At 40.7% G+C, this 18588-nt stretch overlaps 1 protein-coding gene across 6 annotated transcripts in view; it reads left to right on the plus strand.

Moving 5' to 3' along the window:
• Window positions 1-18296, plus strand: part of SMARCA2 (SWI/SNF related BAF chromatin remodeling complex subunit ATPase 2) — a 169882-nt gene extending 151586 nt beyond the window's left edge. For all 6 annotated transcript variants that reach the window (XM_012737315.3, XM_020289283.2, XM_020289279.2 and 3 more), the window contains 5 exons: window positions 7673-7778; window positions 8243-8344; window positions 11522-11654; window positions 15990-16132; window positions 17433-18296. In XM_012737315.3, coding sequence (XP_012592769.2) covers window positions 7673-7778; window positions 8243-8344; window positions 11522-11654; window positions 15990-16132; window positions 17433-17468 — 520 coding nt within the window. In that variant the 3' untranslated portion in view covers window positions 17469-18296. The remainder of the gene's footprint in view (window positions 1-7672; window positions 7779-8242; window positions 8345-11521; window positions 11655-15989; window positions 16133-17432) is intronic.
• The last annotated feature ends 292 nt before the right edge of the window (window positions 18297-18588 follow it).

Here is an 18588-nt window from a genome sequence, read left to right on the forward strand (position 1 = left end):
GACGCCGGCAGGGCAAAATGGAGAGCCAAGAGGGATGGCAGGGACACAGGCAGCTTCCTGTTTGGAAATGTCCCTCTGATAGCGTGACAGGTCGGATTGAAGGAGGCATAGGTCGGATTGAAGGAGGCATATACGTTAGGAGGATGTTTGTTGTTAGGTGTAGGAGGAAGATGCCCTTAAAACAAGGAAGTGGCAGTGGGTAGGATGACAAGGGAATACGTACTCAGAGGTATGATTGACAAGACTTAGGGGCAGGCTGGATGTGCCAGGAGGAGGGGAACTCAGACAACGCTTGGATCTCTGCCCTGAGTGATCAGGGAGCGGCAGTGCCGTTTACAGGAGCGCAGGTGAAAGGAAAAAGTCGGCACGCGTGAAGGTACTGTACGTACATGTGTGTTCACACGTGCGAGTCTGTGCAGTTGCCCAGGCCTTCATAGCCAGCACAGCTAAGTTCTCTCCATGGCTATTAACAGCTCTGAACATTGTGATTATGTTGTTAGTATTGACCGCCCCTTCAGGACCAGCCAACAAGCTCTTTTAGACAAAATTTATTTTTAGCATCTTTGGCACCCGACATTCCGTATTTCTTTAAGCCAGGCGGAGAGACTGTAACAATGGCCCTCCAGCCCAAGCACCTTCACATTTAGTGGCTCTAATTCGATTACAGAGAGATTGCCATGAAATAGCAGTGTGATCAAGTAGTAGATCCACTTTTAAGGAATTTTAGTTCTAGGTGAAGAGCTTGTCTTCACTCATTCTGTTCCCCACCCTTGGGACCCCGCATCTGGGCTGACAGTGTATCTTGCGGAGTAGCAGCCTGTGAGGCTGGTGCCTTCAGCATTGTGTGGGGTGGTGCCTCCAGAGTGTGGTCTTCCAACTTGAGTCCTGCCGCTCCTTCTTGAAGATTCCCAGAAGGGTTAGAGGCTCTGGGCAGTCTTGCTGTAAAGCAAGCTGTTTAACATCGTCTAACCCACCATTTCTCAAACTCATTGGAACAATGAACCCCCCCTTTTCAGAAAACAGTTAATCATCCATTAAGCCAGTGTTCCGTGGAGCACACTTTGGGAAATGCTGAATTAGCGCTCATTTATTACATTTAGTCCAGAGAGAATCTGCTCCAGGAGTTGTGGATTCCAGGACTTTATTTTGCCCTCATTACAAATATTGATACTTTAAATGTTTACTGGAACAGGCTGCTGTGACTTCTGATGACTTGACACTCATTTATGGTGCTCAGCCAGTTATACCCACATACAGCAGGTGGGCAACCCGCAAACAAAGTTAGTCCGTCTGCTCTCTGCGGCACAGAAGGCCTCCCCTGGCTCCCAGCGTTAGCCTGGCCCCCAGGCCCCTGTCCCCAGGGTCTCTGCCTCCCAAGCTCCAGACCAGCCTCAGCATAAATAACCCCTCTCTTGGAGGAGAGGGAGTCCCAGCTGGAAATAACAAAACAGGGTTTTCTTTTAGGCTGACGAATTGTTTTCCAAACCACTTTATAAACATTTTAATCAAAAATGAATTGCCCCGAAAGGTAGCAGTTCTTTGGATATGTACGTCCTTGTGTATTCATGGAGAAAACAATCTGTCTCATTCCTTTAGCATCATACCTAATATGTCTTCCTTAAGAATTTACCGAAAGGGCCATTGTAGGGAAAAAGCAGCGCTCCGATGCCTGCCAAGACCCACTGTTTAACAAAGCAACGTGCAGGACTCGGGCACAGATGGAGCGGCATTTGATTTTGTTTGTCTGCAAAAGCTTTGTGCTTTTGGGTTTGGTCCACACTTCAGCCAAAAGCTTTGAAGCATTTTTACCATTAAGAAGTGGGGACGCAGGAAGGATCTAAAGGACCATGCAGTGGAAGGGAAAGTAGGTCCTTAATGTTTCCAAAGGCAGGCGTTGAGTCACGAGCAGGTTGAGGTGGCAAAAGTTGGTAAGATGGCCAACCAAGGAAGCAGCAGGCTATTCACCTTTCAGACTGAGATGGGCAGTGAGAATTCCATACCTTTATCTGCTGTTACGAAACGTCAAGTGAGAAAAAGAGGGTAGGAAACTAGTCCTGAGTCAATATTTCCAAAAGTCAGACTTTTGGAATGCTGGGACGTCTTCAAAGATCTCTGTTCAAAATGCTTGTCCAAAAAAAAAAAAAAAAATACTGTCTGAATCTCATATACTGTTGCCAGTACCTCTGATTTGTAGTAACAAATGCAGTGAGAATATCCTGGAGAAATAAATAGAAACTTTGTGCAGTAGATTCCAACGGTTGTAATATATTAAAATTTTATGTAATTATTGTATGTATATGGCCTTATATGGTAGAGTTTTAAAAAGTGCCAATTGGTAAAACATGCTTTTTATGGTGATATAAATAAAAATTGGGCATATGACCCTGAGACATCATTTTTCTGGGAAAAGGAAAATTAGATTTATGACTTATACTATGGGTTGTCATAGAAGGTAACCCAATGTGTTTGAGGCCTATTTATGGCTAACATGATTCTAAATTATTAAAACATTCAATTGTAAATCTTCATTTTGTTGAGTAAGAGTACATTTTTATTTATGCTTCAGTATAGCTCCTTCTGGTCCTTTTAAAAAACTTTGTTGAAGTCATATTGCACTTACAAATTGATAATCCTGTTTTTTCCCCCATTTAATGACATAAGCAATTTTTCCATTTTTTTAAAGCATATAATTTAAAAATATATAATTTTAGATTCTCCAGCATTCCATTACTTGTCCTTTCTCCAACTACTAAACATTTTGGCTACTTTGAATTATTTATTTTAAATAATTCTGTAATAAACATCTTTATGTATAAATCTTTAATCTGTGTTTCAGCCTACAGTAGATTACCAAAAGTAAAATCATGCATCAGAGTGTGACTGTATTTAAGACTCTGGATAAAGTCTTGGTGTTTTTCTTACTGAGCAGAGAGAGCCCTTTCCAGTCTCCTGACCTGGGGGTGTTTACTTTGCATTAATCTGATGCAACCTTGTTTTTCCTGATAACTCAGGGACATTATGTATCTACAGTTTTTCATGACTCTTAGGGTGATTTTAACAGCTACCAGTTCATTACCAAAAACAAGTCCACCCCTCCCACTCTGTTTTGCTGTTGCTGCTTACATGCTTCAAGAGTCTGGGAGATCAGGTTCCCAAGCTTTTTAGAAACTATCACCAGTAAAATACTCAATAAGACTAAAATGAGAGAGCTGGGTAGTGAATACGGAATCTAGGGCCTTGTGACACCTGGTTCATGACTGGCTTGGATTTTTGTGGGCTCCCTCGATAAGTGAGATACTACTTACTATGGGCTAAGGAAATTTTTCAGTGATATGTATTAAACTTCACAGGAGCCTGACCCTGAAACCTTCTGCCCTGCAATGTTGACCCAATTTTTAAAGTTTTCTTCCCAAATGATTTCCTATGTTTAATTCCTTTAGGACTGTGCTAACTTTCCTGTAAAATCTTTCCAACCCCAAGTGGGTATTCTAAATCATGACATCATTTTCTTCTTATCAAGGCAAAGTAGTCAAATTTTTACCTGTATTAACTAGTGTAAATAAAAATATTTCAGCTTTGGTTAAGACCTCTTTTTCAGCAGTATCCAATAGGAATTCTGGTCAAAAGATCAGCTTGTGCAGGTGAAAAGAAAAATCATAAAACAGGAAAAAACCAAAAAGATCCTCACCCAATATCAATCTTGGTTTGGACTTGGAAAAAAAAAAGTCACCCAAAGATATAATAGGCAGTATTTGAAAGGAATAGGCTTCTTAACTAGCATGTCAGTCTTCAGCACACCTTTAAGCCTAACATATAATCAAAGGTAAAGCTGACATTTAGGTAAAGTTTATAATGTATGCAGTCACCATTTTACAGTCATAGTAGTATAGATGTGGAATTATTTCTTTTTGGTTTGTGGAGGCAATGAGGAAAAAAATTGGTTCCCAGATGAAGCATAGCAAATTAAATCCCAGTTGTGTGTGTGTCTAACTTGTGCATGCAGGATTTGCAGACCACCATTTACACAGTGGTATGCGGGGCGTTTCCATCTCGCATACTGTGACATCATGGGCATGTCCCTATGCCCATTCGCTTCTGTGGAGAGGAAAGGTGCCTACCATCACCTGTAAACTCTAAGTCCAGTCTGTTCCTTCAAATTTGTATTTCAGGTTACACTCCTCCCCCACCTACCCTATATCTTATCAGAGTCCCGCTTGGTCTGAGATAGATTATCATTGTGCAAAATCGATCTGAAATCACAGACCATCTGTGGACTCAGGGAAAAGGGGTCTCACTTTTGTCCTGGGAAGCAGTGTACTTAGAGGTGTGACAATTTATACTTAGGCCCTCAGTTGTGTAAAATGACATAATGGAAAATACCTTGGTAGGATAAGCATTTCAACAGAAACAGAACACCTTCTGTAAACCATTGTACAATTAGTCCATTGTTCTCTACTTTAAAAAGAAAAAAAAAACTTTATAATGCTGCAAAAAAAAAAAAACACATTTGAAAAGGTATATTAAAAAGGCCTTTGCTGGGCTCAAGTTTGGAAAAGAAATGTCAAGAATTCAAAACCCTGTCAAGTTGTTTCACTTCCTTTTTTGTTTTAAACATGTAATTTAAGAAAAAACAAAATGCTAGAGCAGTGCACGCTCCTGCCACCTCGGTGCTTTCCGTAGGTGTCATAAGAGCTGGATGGGCTGACTCCCGACTTTTCCTGCGGAAGCTGCCCATCACTGCCATTGCTCTAGTTGGGAAGGAGGAAGCGTTTGACATGTGCAAGATATTCCCACCCTGTGGGGAGGAGAGAAAACAACATGCAAAGAAGAATTAAGCGAGAGGCGGAGAGTTAGTACAATATTTAGGAGAATTTCCTCCATTTTTATGGAGAATAGATTATTAAACCTGGACAGATAAGGAAGTATTTTGGGGGGGGGGAGCAGAGAGAACCTTCCAGCCATGGAGTGAGAGATGGGTCAGGGCTGGAGACCCTAGGGGTGGACCGTCCTTGGTACGTGGGGGTACACGGAAGAGAGGCTGTCCCCACTAGGAGAGGTGGTGGTCAGTGGTACAGATTGGGTTCGCAGAGAGGAAGGACAGATCCTGGAGGGCTTTGGAAGCCAGACTGAGATATTTGAATGATGATGCAAGCAACACAGTCCCAGGAAGTCTTCCTTAGATAGCTTCCGGGTCCTCCTCTTGCCCTTGTGCTTTACTCTTAGGAAGGGAAGAAAGAAAGTGGAATAGAGGTATTAAGGCCAGTGAGCTTTTATTTTTGAAACAGAATAAATTTTGTTTCTCACATTTTACAGTTTTGGCCCCAAGTCTCAGCATTCAGCTCTTTTGTTTATGAGCATAGACAACTCTGGATTTGTCTCTTTTTTTTGTGTGTGTGGCAGAGTATCACTCTGTTCCCCCGGCTAGAGTGCAGTGGCGTCAGCCTAGCTCACAGCAACCTCAAACTCCTGGGCTTAGGCAATTCCTCTGCCTCAGCCTCCCGAATAGGTGGGACTACAGGCGTGTGCCATCATGCCCAGCTAATTTTTTCTATGTATTTTTAGTTGGCCAATTAATTTCTTTCTATTTTTAGTAGAGAGGGGGGTCTCAGACGCTCTTGCTCAGGCTGGTTTCGAACTCCTGACCTTGAGCAATCCGCCTGCCTCGGGGCCTCCCAGAGTGCTAGGATTACAGGTGTGAGCCAAGGACTTGTCTCTTTATTGGGTGTAGAATTTCTAGGTGAGTTCAGAGATATCAGACCAAGATTTTTTTAGCCATTTTTCCCCCTAGAGCTTTATTGCAGTATTGGTCCAAACTGCTTATTTTCTTATTTTTGCCAGTAGCACAGTTGGAATTAAGAGTATGTCCATCACGGGGGTATGAAGCAAAGATGTGCTGTAATCCGTCAATAGAAAAATGACACCATCTGTTGGCAATGTAAAAAATGACACCATGATGTTATTAAAGGAGGATCAGGTGTTAACTCCGCAATTGCAAAGAGATCTGACTTTTTGGGTTGTTGCTAGGTTATAAGGAGCACTAATTATAAAGTCACTCATAGCAACAGAAAAATTAATATCTATAAATTACTCCCCTTGCATTTCATATGCTCCTTTTTAAACAGGTAAAATGTTTGAGTCTATAAATCTCAGAATGGTAGAAAAAGAATAGATGAGAAATTGTGGTATTGAAGGTGACAAGAGTGGCATAAGTTATGGCAATACAAAAGCATTTCTTGACCCGGAAGGGGGTGGGTGGGGAGTAGCAGTGGTTGAGAAGGTGAGAGAACACCTTGGTTTTTACTACAATAATCCAAAAATCCAATTCCCTAGTAAACTGCAGTCTTTTTGAACCTCTTGTTTCCCCCTGATTTTAGGATTCATGAGGCCTATACGTGCATTAAAAAATGAAACAAAAACAGTGACCCAGTGTAGAAGAAAAACTAGCCCATTCCTTTGACAGAGGATTTTCAGTTAATTTATGCAGGCCCCTTTGCACTTCAGCATTTTCCCCACTGGTTGCTAAGCAACCGTTTGAGTTACTGCGCATGCCTTTTTTATGATAACTGTCATTATGATTACTTTTTAATTATACAACTGGGACCGTGGATTAAAACAGCATATTGTCACTTATGCTTTGCCACTGCCTTCTAGCATTCTCACAAACTCCTAGATTCACCTTCTGAAATTTGCATGGCAGTGACTTATGATTTTTTTGATATCTCTGGCTTCACAAAGGAAGTAGAAACGACATTGTAAGGGGAGAGGGAGGTTTCTGTGAAAAATGACCGTGCCGTATATCACAAACTGTTATTGATCCGGGTGGGCCAAATCAGATATTATGATCTTGAACCTAAATTATGAATGTCTTTGTTCCTTTAACCATGTCTGCTTCCAACATTAAGTGATGTTAAAAGCTTGTATTGCTTTGTAGCCTGTGTTTCAAAATTACAAAATGCTAAGCATTTGTTGCTATTAAACCTGCTTTCAAATAAACCTGCCATGAATTTGGGGGAGGGTACAAGCACTAATCCCAGAACCACGCGGCATCTACACCTGCTAAATACTTGTGTTCTTTTTTTGCCCAAATTGCTCCACACACACAGAAGGGCAGTTAGGCAAGATGAAGGGGCTCCTCCAGCAAATAATAAATGTGTGTGGCTCACGGTGTGTAAAATATTCTGAAAGGAGCAAGGCCAAGAAGATAGACACTAGGTATATACAAAAGCTTTCCATTTGAGAGGCTATTCTAACATTATTTTGAGTTACTTTGTAAACAAAAGTGAATTTGAAGACAAAGGAGTATGGAAATAAAGTCTAGGTTTTTCTTTTTTAACCAGTTCATTTACAAATGAAATTTTTGGCTGAATAGGATTTTTTAAAATATTTGTGTCAAAATGAAGAGATACATTGGGTCTGAAAGAGAAATCCACAGTGGACTTCTCGTATCATCTATGTGACAGAAGTGGAGACCAAATTGTATTTTAATGTGTCTTTGAAGTTAGCACGACAGGCATTAATTTCCAGTACAGGTGTGGGATTTTCCTTGACTTGACGAGCCCCATGTCAATATGCATGGGATGTAATTTGCTTTGTTGACATTTTTCTGAAATAAAACCTTTCCTCAATAGCATTTGATCTGGTTTGTTTCTCTTTGTTTCCCCCCACCCTACAGTTCAGGGCGACAGCTCAGTGAAGTCTTCATTCAGTTACCTTCGAGGAAAGAATTACCAGAATACTATGAATTAATTAGGAAACCAGTGGATTTCAAAAAAATAAAGGTAGATATTTTGTATTCTTCAAGTAAATAAAGGAAAAGTGTAAATTCATTGAAATGGTTACAGTTGGGACGCGGCGTGGCATCCTGTCTGACCGCCACTGCCACCACCCAGGGCTTGCCCCCAGAATGGGTTGGGATGTCCATATGCCTGTTCTTGTATTACTTAGTCATTATGTTGAGAGCTCATATACTATACTGCATTTTATTGAAGACCTTTCAGATTCCCCCCAATTGCTCTTCTTGTTTCCCATCATGTGCTCCTTCCACCCTCACCCCCAAGAAGGAATGCCAGTGGGAGGGTGGGCTCCGGGAATGGCGGTCCCCAGGGTTGTGCAGTCCCCTCATCCCCGGCGGGGCTGTATTTTCTGTGAAGACAAATGGAAAATCCGTCTTTATTAACTAATGACTGCTGCATTTTCCTCTTTTCTTTTTCTTTCGCTCTATCTTATCCCAAATTTCCATTAGGAGAGGATCCGTAATCATAAGTACCGGAGCCTAGGCGACCTGGAGAAAGACGTCATGCTTCTCTGTCACAACGCTCAGACGTTCAACCTGGAGGGGTCCCAGGTCTGTCTCCAGTGGTCTTAAGTAGTTTTTAACCTTGAACGTGCTTTGTTCTTTTAAGTAAAATGTTTCATTTTTTACCCTTTGAATCGCAGAAGGAAAATGACAAAGCCTGTATTTCTATGCTGCCTGTGCAAGTAAATTGAAGCTTTAGCATTTTCAGATTACTTTTGTGCCATAGCTGTGCTAGCTCCCGCTCTTCCTCTCTTCAAGGCTTGTCTTCTAACTAGAGGAGAAATTCAAGTAAATCATTTAAGGTGACGCTGAGAGTCAGTCTGGCAGTAGTACTACTTTTGATTTTATAGAGATGGCGTGTTTGATTATATTTACCTTCGTTTGTCTGACTGTGACCTTGCATCAGGAGTTGCAACTACTGTGATTTAAGACAATATATATATATATTTTTTTAAAAACCCACCACCTCTAATTGGTTTTTAAAAAATCCTTTTTATTAGCCCAACTGCAATTCTCCTTTTACTCCCCTTCTCCATAATTAGCAAGTCTAAGCATATATAAGTGAACTTAATTTATTAAAATAACAAGGGGGAGGACACTTTCACTTTAATTACACCTCAATTACTGTCACCTTTTGTAGGAACTCACTTTCTTTTAATCTGTATATCTGGTCTAACACTCTCCTACCGGTGAAGAAAAGAGAACAAGACCACATGTCAGCGTGTCCCTCAGTCAGGGCAGCGTCAAAACACTGTTCAATTCCTTGAGCCTTCCTGATCTCACTCTTCTGCCTTCATGTCAATCTAGTCCTCAGATTAGAGAACATAGGAATCTTCAGAATGTTCCTTGAACAGATTCTACATTTCCAGGTTATTAGTATTATCTTGACCAAAATGGTAGGTCTTGAAAGCAAGCCTCTGTATTCCAGACACTCCCCAAGGAAAGTTAAGATGAAAGCCAGCACATAGACAATAGGTAGAAGAAGAGTCTTTTGTGAATGACAACGACAAATTTAGTCTCTGGATAGATTTTTGGACTCTTGCTATCAGTATGGCATTCCTATGATATGCACCCAGTCCCTTTCCAGCCCCACAACCTGTCCCCACTCCGTCTCACAGATGAAATGGGGTGATACATGGCCTCTTGATTGTTTTCCCTCCCCATCCATTTGGGGTGCTTGTTTGTCTTTCTCTAACCATCTTCGTACACTGTCCATTTACTGCCCCCAGCTGTGAGGCTCCCCCTGCACTGTCTAGGATGAATTTCATCTCTGTAGACATGAAGTCTAACCTAAGTCTTGAGCTTCATTTCCTGCTACTCCTCAAACCAAACAGTCCATAGTCCAGCCAGACTGATCCCATAAACACCTGCCTCCTCGGGTGCATTAACCTTTCAAAGATTTCACATGCAGTTGTAAGATATGATAAGTACAGAGAGACCCTGTGCACCCTATACATCTTCACAAGATAGTGACATCTTGCATACCATGGTATTGCATCATAACCAGTAAATTGACATTGACACAATCCCAGATGCATCTTTGATATTCTCGTTTCCTATGAATCCCCTCACCTTTCTCACCCCTGATGGAATCTCCTTCTCACCTTTAAGATCCAGTCCAACTCTGCTGTCTCTGGCAAGTGTTGCCCCCATGGCCACATCCCAGTGTTTTCTCTCTCTGGGGTCTTTTGTTCTCCTATGGTGCTCACTGCCTTTATTCATTTGTTGTTTACCCCAAGTCGCTCAGTCACCTTTTTGAGTGTGGGTCATCTTTTATAATAAAGGAATATGTTCTTAGAGAGCAAGGACCATTTTTTTTTCCTTTAAGTATTTTCTTAATTGTGGTAGAAAGACATAAAATTTATCATCATTTTTAAGCATACACTTCTAAAGTGTTAAGTATATTCACACTGCTGTACAACAGATCTGTAGAACTTTATCTTACAAAACTGAAACTCTTGTGCCTATTAGATAATAGCTCACATATTCCCATCCTACTAGCCCTTGGTAACCACCATGCTACTTTCATATACTATGACTTTGCCTACTTTACTTAGCTCATGTAAGTGTAATCGTACAGTATTTGTCTTTTTGTAACTGGCTTATGTACTTACAGACTTAGCATAATGTCCTCAAATTTCATCCCTGTTGTAGCATGTGACAGGATTTCCATCTTTTTTAAGGCTGAATATTCCATTAAATATATGTATACCACTTTTGATTATCCATTCATCTATCCATGGACACTGGGTTTTTTCCACCTATTGAATATTGTGAATTATGCTATAAAAATGGGTTTGCAATTGTCTTTTGAAGACCCTACTTTTGATTCTTTTGAATATATACCCAGAATATATTCTGGGTATTGGGGGATTGCTGGATCATATAGTAGTTCTATTTTCAATGTTTTGGGGAAAAGGGCCACTTCTGAACTTTATATCTATCTATCTTAGCACCTACCCAGGCTATGCTTAGGTGTATACATATACTGAAAAAAAAAAAGTGTTGATTCGTTAAGTATTGGCTGGTACTGAAAAACTCAGTCATAGAGAATAGCCCTCACTTTGCTAAGAGAATTGCATTTTAAAAAAGGTTGCTTTACCACAATATTACTACAGGCTAGAGTGAGTGCCGTGGTGTACCTCAAACTCCTGGGCTCAAGTAATCCTCCTGCCTCAGCCTCCCGAGTAGCTGGGACTACAGGCATGCGCCACCACGTCTGGCTAATTTTTTTGCTATATATATTAGTTGACCAATTAATTTCTTTCTATTTATAGTAGAGACAGGGTCTCGCTCTTGCTCAGGCTGGTTTTGAACTCCTGACCTCGAGCAATCTGCCCACCTCGGCCTCCCAGAGTGCGAGGATTACAGGCATGAGCCACTGCGCCCGGCCAGTAATGTGGTTTTATAAATACTATTTTTGTTAGGATGAAGGATATGTTACCTACTGTTCTCCCCCAAGTACAAATGCATGAGCACACACACACTTTGAAATAATTTCAACTACATTTGGACTTTCTCCTGTAACAATACGTATGTCTATATTTGGGTCTGGTATTTTTCTATTGAGTTTTCATGTAGGCATAAAAGCCAGTGGTGACATTTCTACTAAAATCCACGTAATATAAAGCTGTTGTGTTGCATAAGAGGAGGAGAGCATGCTGCCGTGGTGAATCCTGGGCCCTCAGCTCACAGTTTTTAACAGATGCCATTTTGACCCTTTAGATCTACGAAGACTCCATTGTCTTGCAGTCGGTGTTTAAGAGCGCTCGGCAGAAAATTGCCAAAGAGGAAGAGAGTGAGGATGAAAGCAATGAAGAGGAGGAAGAGGAAGATGAAGAGGAGTCAGAGTCTGAGGGTGAGCCCAGGCATCTGGTTCCTCCATGTCTTTGCCCCTTCCCAATGTTTCTACAGATGCTAAAAAGGAAGAGACTTTAGAGTTGGCAGCTCTGCGTTCAAGTCCTTTAGTCCCCTTTGTCCTCGCTGGGTCACCTGCTTAGTCCTGCTCATGCTCAGTTTCCTCATTGGTAAAACTAGGGTAATAAAAATGACCTGCAGCCATGTAAAACATTCAGCACAGGGCCAGGCTCATGGCAAATCAGACTTAATGTTACCTTTGAATGTTAATGTAATATACATTTTCTATCAACACTACTGATAATACCACCTGTCTGTTCTTTAGCACGGTGGTTCGCAAACCTGGGTTTCTGGGTTTCACCCACAGTGTTTCTCACTCAATAGCCTGTGGTGGGGCCCAGGAATAGGCATTTCTAACAAGTTCCCAGGGGATCCTGCTGGGCCAACAACCACACTCTGGCAATTGTCTTCTAAAGCAGTGATTCAAAGTAGACCACAGTTCCAAGTCAGTTTATCTGTCAGAGAATTTGGCTGTTTGGGTATGCAAGGATACTGATTCCTGTCTTTTATTTAAAATGTTGATAGTTTGTTCATCATGGATTTTTTTTTTTTGGCATTCATTTTGAGTTTTTAAAAATATTCCATTAGAATATTTGATGACTGAGTTTTGGTGCCCCCTTAAATTTCACACCCAAGGCAGGTGTCTCCATTGTTTCTCCCTAGTCCCAGCCCTGCTTGATACAGCACTAATATTCCAAAGATTAAGGCTGCTTCCAGAAGTCTGAAATTTCTTCTTACCTAATTATGTTTTTACCCCATACCTCCTCTCAAAGTAATAAATACCCATAGTTATAAGGTCTGCTATGTAACATGCTTTTAAAAAAGTATCAGGTTTGTTTCTAATTATACACTTAGTACAGACCGACTTGGAAAGTATTTTTTAAAAAGTAAAGTTTTCTGTAATTCCTTATCCTGATATATATTTAACTTTCAGAAGTTTGCCTTCTAATTTTCTTTATATAAGTATTGTTTATAAAAGCATATAGCACATTCTTTTGTGCCATGATTTTCCTACTTATTATGAACATCTTCCCATCCATAGCTATATTAACATTCATCAATGGATGTACCAAAATGTATTTGTCACACTTAGGGGTTAATCAAGCGCCTTTTTTTTTTTTTTGAGACAGAGTCTTACTCTGTCGCCATGGCTAGAGTGCAATGGCGTCATCATAGCTCACTGCAACCTCAAACTCCTGGGCTCAAACAGTCCTCCTGCCTCAGCCTCCCCAGTAGTTGGTACTACAGGCGCATGCCAATTTTTTTCTATTTTTAGTAGAGACGGGGTGTCTCCCTCTTGCTCAGGCTGAACTCCTGACTTCAAGGGATCCTCCTACCTCAGCCCCCCCAGAATGCTAGGATTACAGGCACGAGCCTCTCTTGCCCAGCCCAGGCTGTTCTATTTATTCCTGTCCTGAACATTCTTATCCATAAATTACTGAAAACATTTAAAATAATATCTGGTATGTACATATTGCTACACAGAATGGAGTTTACAGCCTTGTCAGCAACACATACAAATGTTTCCTGACACTTTGATCTACTCAGTATTATTCTTTTTGGTGATTCTGCCTTTTGTTGTTAAACTTTCTCAATTTCATCTGCTTATTCCTTAGTTCTGGCATTTGATGACTACATCTATGTCATCTATCTATTTCATTATCTTAGAGCCAGATTTCTAACCTATTTTCACATAGCTGCCCTCTTATCCCATTGAGCTTTTCTGTAATTCCTTGAGACTTGTATTCATTTTCTGTAGCTGCTCTAACAAATTACCCCAAACTTAGTGGCTCGATATCCCACTAATGTACTCTCTCACAGTTCTGTGGGTCCCAAGCTCAGCATGGGTCCCTCTGGGTTAAAATCAAGGTGTTGGCAGCCTGTGTTCCTTTCTGGGGGCTTGTGGGAAGAGTCTGTTTCCTTGCTAAGCCTGGTGGTTAGCAGAGTTCAATTCCCTGTGTTTGTAGGACCAAAGTGCCCGTTTTCTTGCTGGCAGTCAGCTGAGGGCTGTTCCCGGCAGCACTCTTTGGCTTGTGTCCCCCCTTGCTCCATGTAAAAGCAAGCAGTGACAGGTGGAGCCCTTCTCATGTTGCATCTTTGACCCTTTCTTCTGCTGCCTCCTTCCACTTTTAAGGACTCGTGTGATTAGATTGGGCCCACCTGCATAATCCAGACATTATCCATCATTTCCCCATCTCTATGGCAGCTGATTAGAAAGCTTAATCCCTTTTGGCATGCAAGGTGATATACTCGCAGGATTAGGACATCTTGGGAGGAGCCCACCACACTTGGTAATTAGGACTTTTCCTGGGTGCATATGGTCATATCATAAAACCTTAGGGAGCTGTTTGTAGAGCTCACCTGACGGTCCAGTTGATCAGCCTGTGTGTCCACAGCAACCTGATAGGCTTTTTGAGGGACATAGCCCCTGCCACGCAGGCCTGACACCTGAGTGCCACACTCCAACGCACTTGTGGATTATGGTCTCAAAGATGCATTTTCTTGCCATTCTTTACTGCCATCGTACACCTTTCTGTACTTCCTTGTCAGGAAGAACCACACCCATATAGATGAAGATATTTTACTTTGTCTTTCCAGATGATCTAGAAATGCCCAGTATGACTGCCTGCTGGCATCTTTTTTTTTAGAGGTCCCCCATATCTTTATGCATTTCCATAAATAGGTCAGCCTTTTCATCTCCAGTCTTCTTCGTGTCCCGAGCTACTCCACCCAAAGCAAAGGGCCCCCCCCCACCTACCTTATAGCTCATTAAGCAGCAGACAGCTGGGTATAATGGATAGAAGCCTTGACTAGGAATACTATTTTGTGCAGTAGGATTTGCCAGTTTTTAACCCACTAGGATGAGGGAAGGGCACATGCTACCACTCTCATCTCTTTTGTTAGCTTACATTTCCAGGAATGATTTCATTTTTGCAAATGTCTTGTGGGTCCCTCCACTTCACAAAAGAAGTCTGAAAAAGTCCAATTCCTTCTAGAGCAATGATTCCTTCCATGATAGTATCTATTTCTAGTAGCCTTGAGATCCCCCAAACACGATATTCTAGCAAAGCTGGTTTGAGCGAGACACCCACCTTTTCAGTGACTTAATCATCAAATACTCCTCTGTGTATGCCTCTCTCGAATAGATACCCTGGAGCAGATTTTCTCTGTTTCTTGGGATACGCACCTTTATCTGTGTCATTGCACTTTGAAGTCTTCCAAGTGTTAGCCTTATGAAAGTAGAAGTTGGTGCAGTATGTCTCAAGGCTAATTTGGCAGAGCACTAAAATTTACCATATGGGTATGTCCACCCTACCTCCCTCAAATTCTGCCAAGGTATGTTGACAAATAGGTTTATAGCAGTTTTGTTTATACTGGCAAAAACGCAGGAAACTTTAACACCAGGGGACTGGTTAAACAAATTATAGTGTGTACTATAAGATAGAAAATTTTCAGGTGTCAAAAAGAATTAGGTAGATATGTATGAGCTGATACATAAAAATGTGCCACATATGTGAGTAAACAGCAAAGTATGGAATATGGGCATGTGTAAAGATCCCTTTGGAATAACTTAGAAAGAATTCAAGTGTATGTGTGTATATATTTCTGAATTCTTTATTATATGGAAACTTTTATAGACTATATGTAGAATTATGCACACACAGAGAAATGGATGTATTTGCAGGTATGGACATTTTTTTCCCCTCTGGAAATAATCACCAGAAAGAGAACTGTAGGGAGAGAGACTTAGAAATGGGGCAAAGGAGGCTTATAAATTCATGTGTTTGAATGTCTTAGCTTTCCATTTTGTACCTTTCTGTGTTGTTAAAAATATTATTCAACTATTTGAATTTCCTTTTTAAGTCAACTGGAATTATCTACACAGTGAAATTATTGGCCTTCTTTTCACCCTTATTTGTATTTTCTAATGTGAAAGTTCTATTACACAGATGCCCACACCTTTGTACAAAGTAGGAAAGACACCCCTCATTATCCCCGATCAGCCATTAAGAGGCAGGACAAGGACCCAGCCGCACTCCCATGAGACCTCTTGCTGCCTGTTCAGTGTGACGATATAATTTATCTTCTGCATGGAGCTGCACTTGCAAAAGTGAAAGGGGCACTACCCAGACATGAGAACAGGCCTAAATCAGTGCCATTCCAGGCACTCTGGAATGGTTGGTTCGTTGCCTGTCGGGCGGCGATGTTTCACTACTTGTAAAAAGATTTCCATGCAGTGCCTCATTGGTGTCTGTTCCGTGTATTTTGGTTGCAGCAAAATCTGTTAAGGTGAAAATCAAGCTCAATAAAAAAGACGAGAAAGGCCGGGACAAAGGAAAAGGCAAGAAAAGGCCAAATCGAGGAAAAGCCAAACCTGTAGTGAGCGATTTTGACAGCGACGAGGAGCAGGATGAACATGTAAGTGACGCTGGCGCAGACCAAAGGCAAAGAAGTCCTCCCGCTGCTTGTCTGCCCCTCACAAATACCATGCCCCCTCCGCCTTTCCACTTTATTATCCAGGGAGGGAAATGTCAAGATTTGGTGAGATTTCATTATGGAGGGATATGAACAGAGCTGCATGATTTAGAACAAAGAATTTGGGGCTTTGTTTATTGCTTTTTTAATAGTCCTCAAAAATGAAAAACTACTAAATCAAATTCCCTTACCCCCCCCCTTTTTTTTAATCTTCCCACATGCTAACTTATAAATATGGTTCTCTCCATGCCAGTTAATATTTTATATCCATCACGCCCAGCATGATGCCTAGTATATAGTAGTCGATTAAATGGAAGAATGAATAAAAGTGTTTTGATGTCACAGTTTTGAGTTGATTCTTAAAAAGTAATTTGTTTTTTTTTTTTAAATGACCCCTTAAGTACCTAGAGGTGTTATTTTGAATATTTGGAAAATTCAAGGAACATTTATTGAGCTAGACCCTGAAACAGGCACCTTCCTGGATGGTAGCATATTTAATGCTTATATCAGCATCATTAGATGTCACTCTCCAGATACTACCTATGATAGAAACCAGTACTTAGCTTATGTGTGTTTTGCTTCATGTCATGTAGCAAGTCAACAGCAGGGGCTGAATTGTAACTCCATCCCTGACTGGGCAACGAGGTAGAACGGTGGGCAGAAATTTCTAATACCTTGCCTTTTGAAGCACCCTGCATTGTACCTGTTTAATTTTGCAGAGCAGGTTGGGTTTCCTGCTGCCCGTACTTATTCTTCCTGGAAAGATAATTTTTCATTTTAGTATACATGTTAGCTTGATTTTTTTCTTCAACACAGTGCCCTTTTGGCAAAGTTTCAGAATTATTACTCTTGAGACTAGCATTTTCAAATACATTTGAAATACTGTGATTCCTGTAGAATCCTTTAGAGTAGACATCAAAATGCATGTGTTTTTTTTTTTCATTTCATGAATTTCTTAAAACACAGGGTTAGAAGTAAAAGTTATTAGCCTTAAACTTTCCAAGCCAGAGTGAAAAAGAGTGCAAGCACCAGCGTAGATGGTAGCTATTGCTGTGGGATTTTCAATTAGGAACTCCCTTTTTCAGCTTAGAAACACATTAATGAGGCATTGACAGCCTCTCTTCCCACAGAACAAGATTTGCAGGGTTAACTGTTTCCAGACTACTTTGCCTCTTGATGGTTTGTTACCATACCTTCTTTTGCTCACATGTGATTTTATTTCATTTTGTCTTTTTACTTCTAGGAACAATCAGAAGCAAGTGGGACTGATGATGAGTGATCAGTATGGACCTTTTATCCTTGGTGGAACTGAATTCCTTCCTCCCCCGTCTCATTTCTGCCCAGTGAGTTCATTTGACATATGGGCACTGGGTCGTTTCTATATCATCATCATCTATAAACTAGCTTTAGGATAGTGCCAGACAAACATATGATATCATGGTGTAAAAAACACACACACAAATATTTGTAACATATTGTGACCAAATGGGCCTCAAAGATTAAAACAAACAAACAGCTTTTGATGGAAAATATGTGAGTGGATAGTATATTTCTATGGGTGGGTCTAATTTGGTAACGGTTTGCTTGTGCCTGGTTTTATCACCTGTTCAGATGAGAAGATTTTTGTCTTTTGTAGCACTGATAACCAGGAGAAGCCATTAAAAGCCACTGGTTATTTTATTTTTCATCAGGCAATTTTCAAGGTTTTTATTTGTTCGGTATTTTTTTTTTTACACTGTGGTACATATAAGCAAATTTAATAGGTGATAAATGTACAGTAGTTAGATTTCACCTACATATACATTTTTCCATTTTATGCTCTATGATCTGGAAAAAAATGCTTTTTGAATTGTATAAGATTTATGTCTACTGTAAACATTGCTTAATTTTTTTGCTCTTGATTTAAAAAGTTTTGTTGAAAACGCTATTGAATATTGCGATCTATATAGTGTATTGGATGGCTTCTTTTGTCAACCTGATTCTCCTATGTTACCAATGTGTATCGTCTCCTCCCTAAAGTGTACTTAAATCTTTGCTTTCTTTGCACAATGTCTTTGGTTGCAAGTCATAAGCCTGAGGCAAATAAAATTCCAGTAATTTCGAACAATGTGGTGTTGGTGCTTTCCTAATAAAGAGATAATTTAGCTCAATGAACGCTGCCTCGTATTTTTGAGTTTTAGGGGATTGAAACCCTTGTGCCTGAAATAGCTGTTTCCTGCAGAGGGCTGGGCATGCTCCTGCACTTTGGAAAAATGGAAACAGCCATTCTCCTGTAATGATCCATGTGACTCAACAAGGGAGAAGAGTCTATTGGATTCATGACTAACAGCAGGAGAGATATTGCCATGGACCAAGCCACATGAAGTCCCTACTCAGCCTTTTCTAGTGGCTTAAAGTTA

The sequence above is a fragment of the Microcebus murinus genome, chromosome 12 (assembly GCF_040939455.1).
Source record: "Microcebus murinus isolate Inina chromosome 12, M.murinus_Inina_mat1.0, whole genome shotgun sequence".
NCBI lineage: Eukaryota > Metazoa > Chordata > Mammalia > Primates > Cheirogaleidae > Microcebus > Microcebus murinus.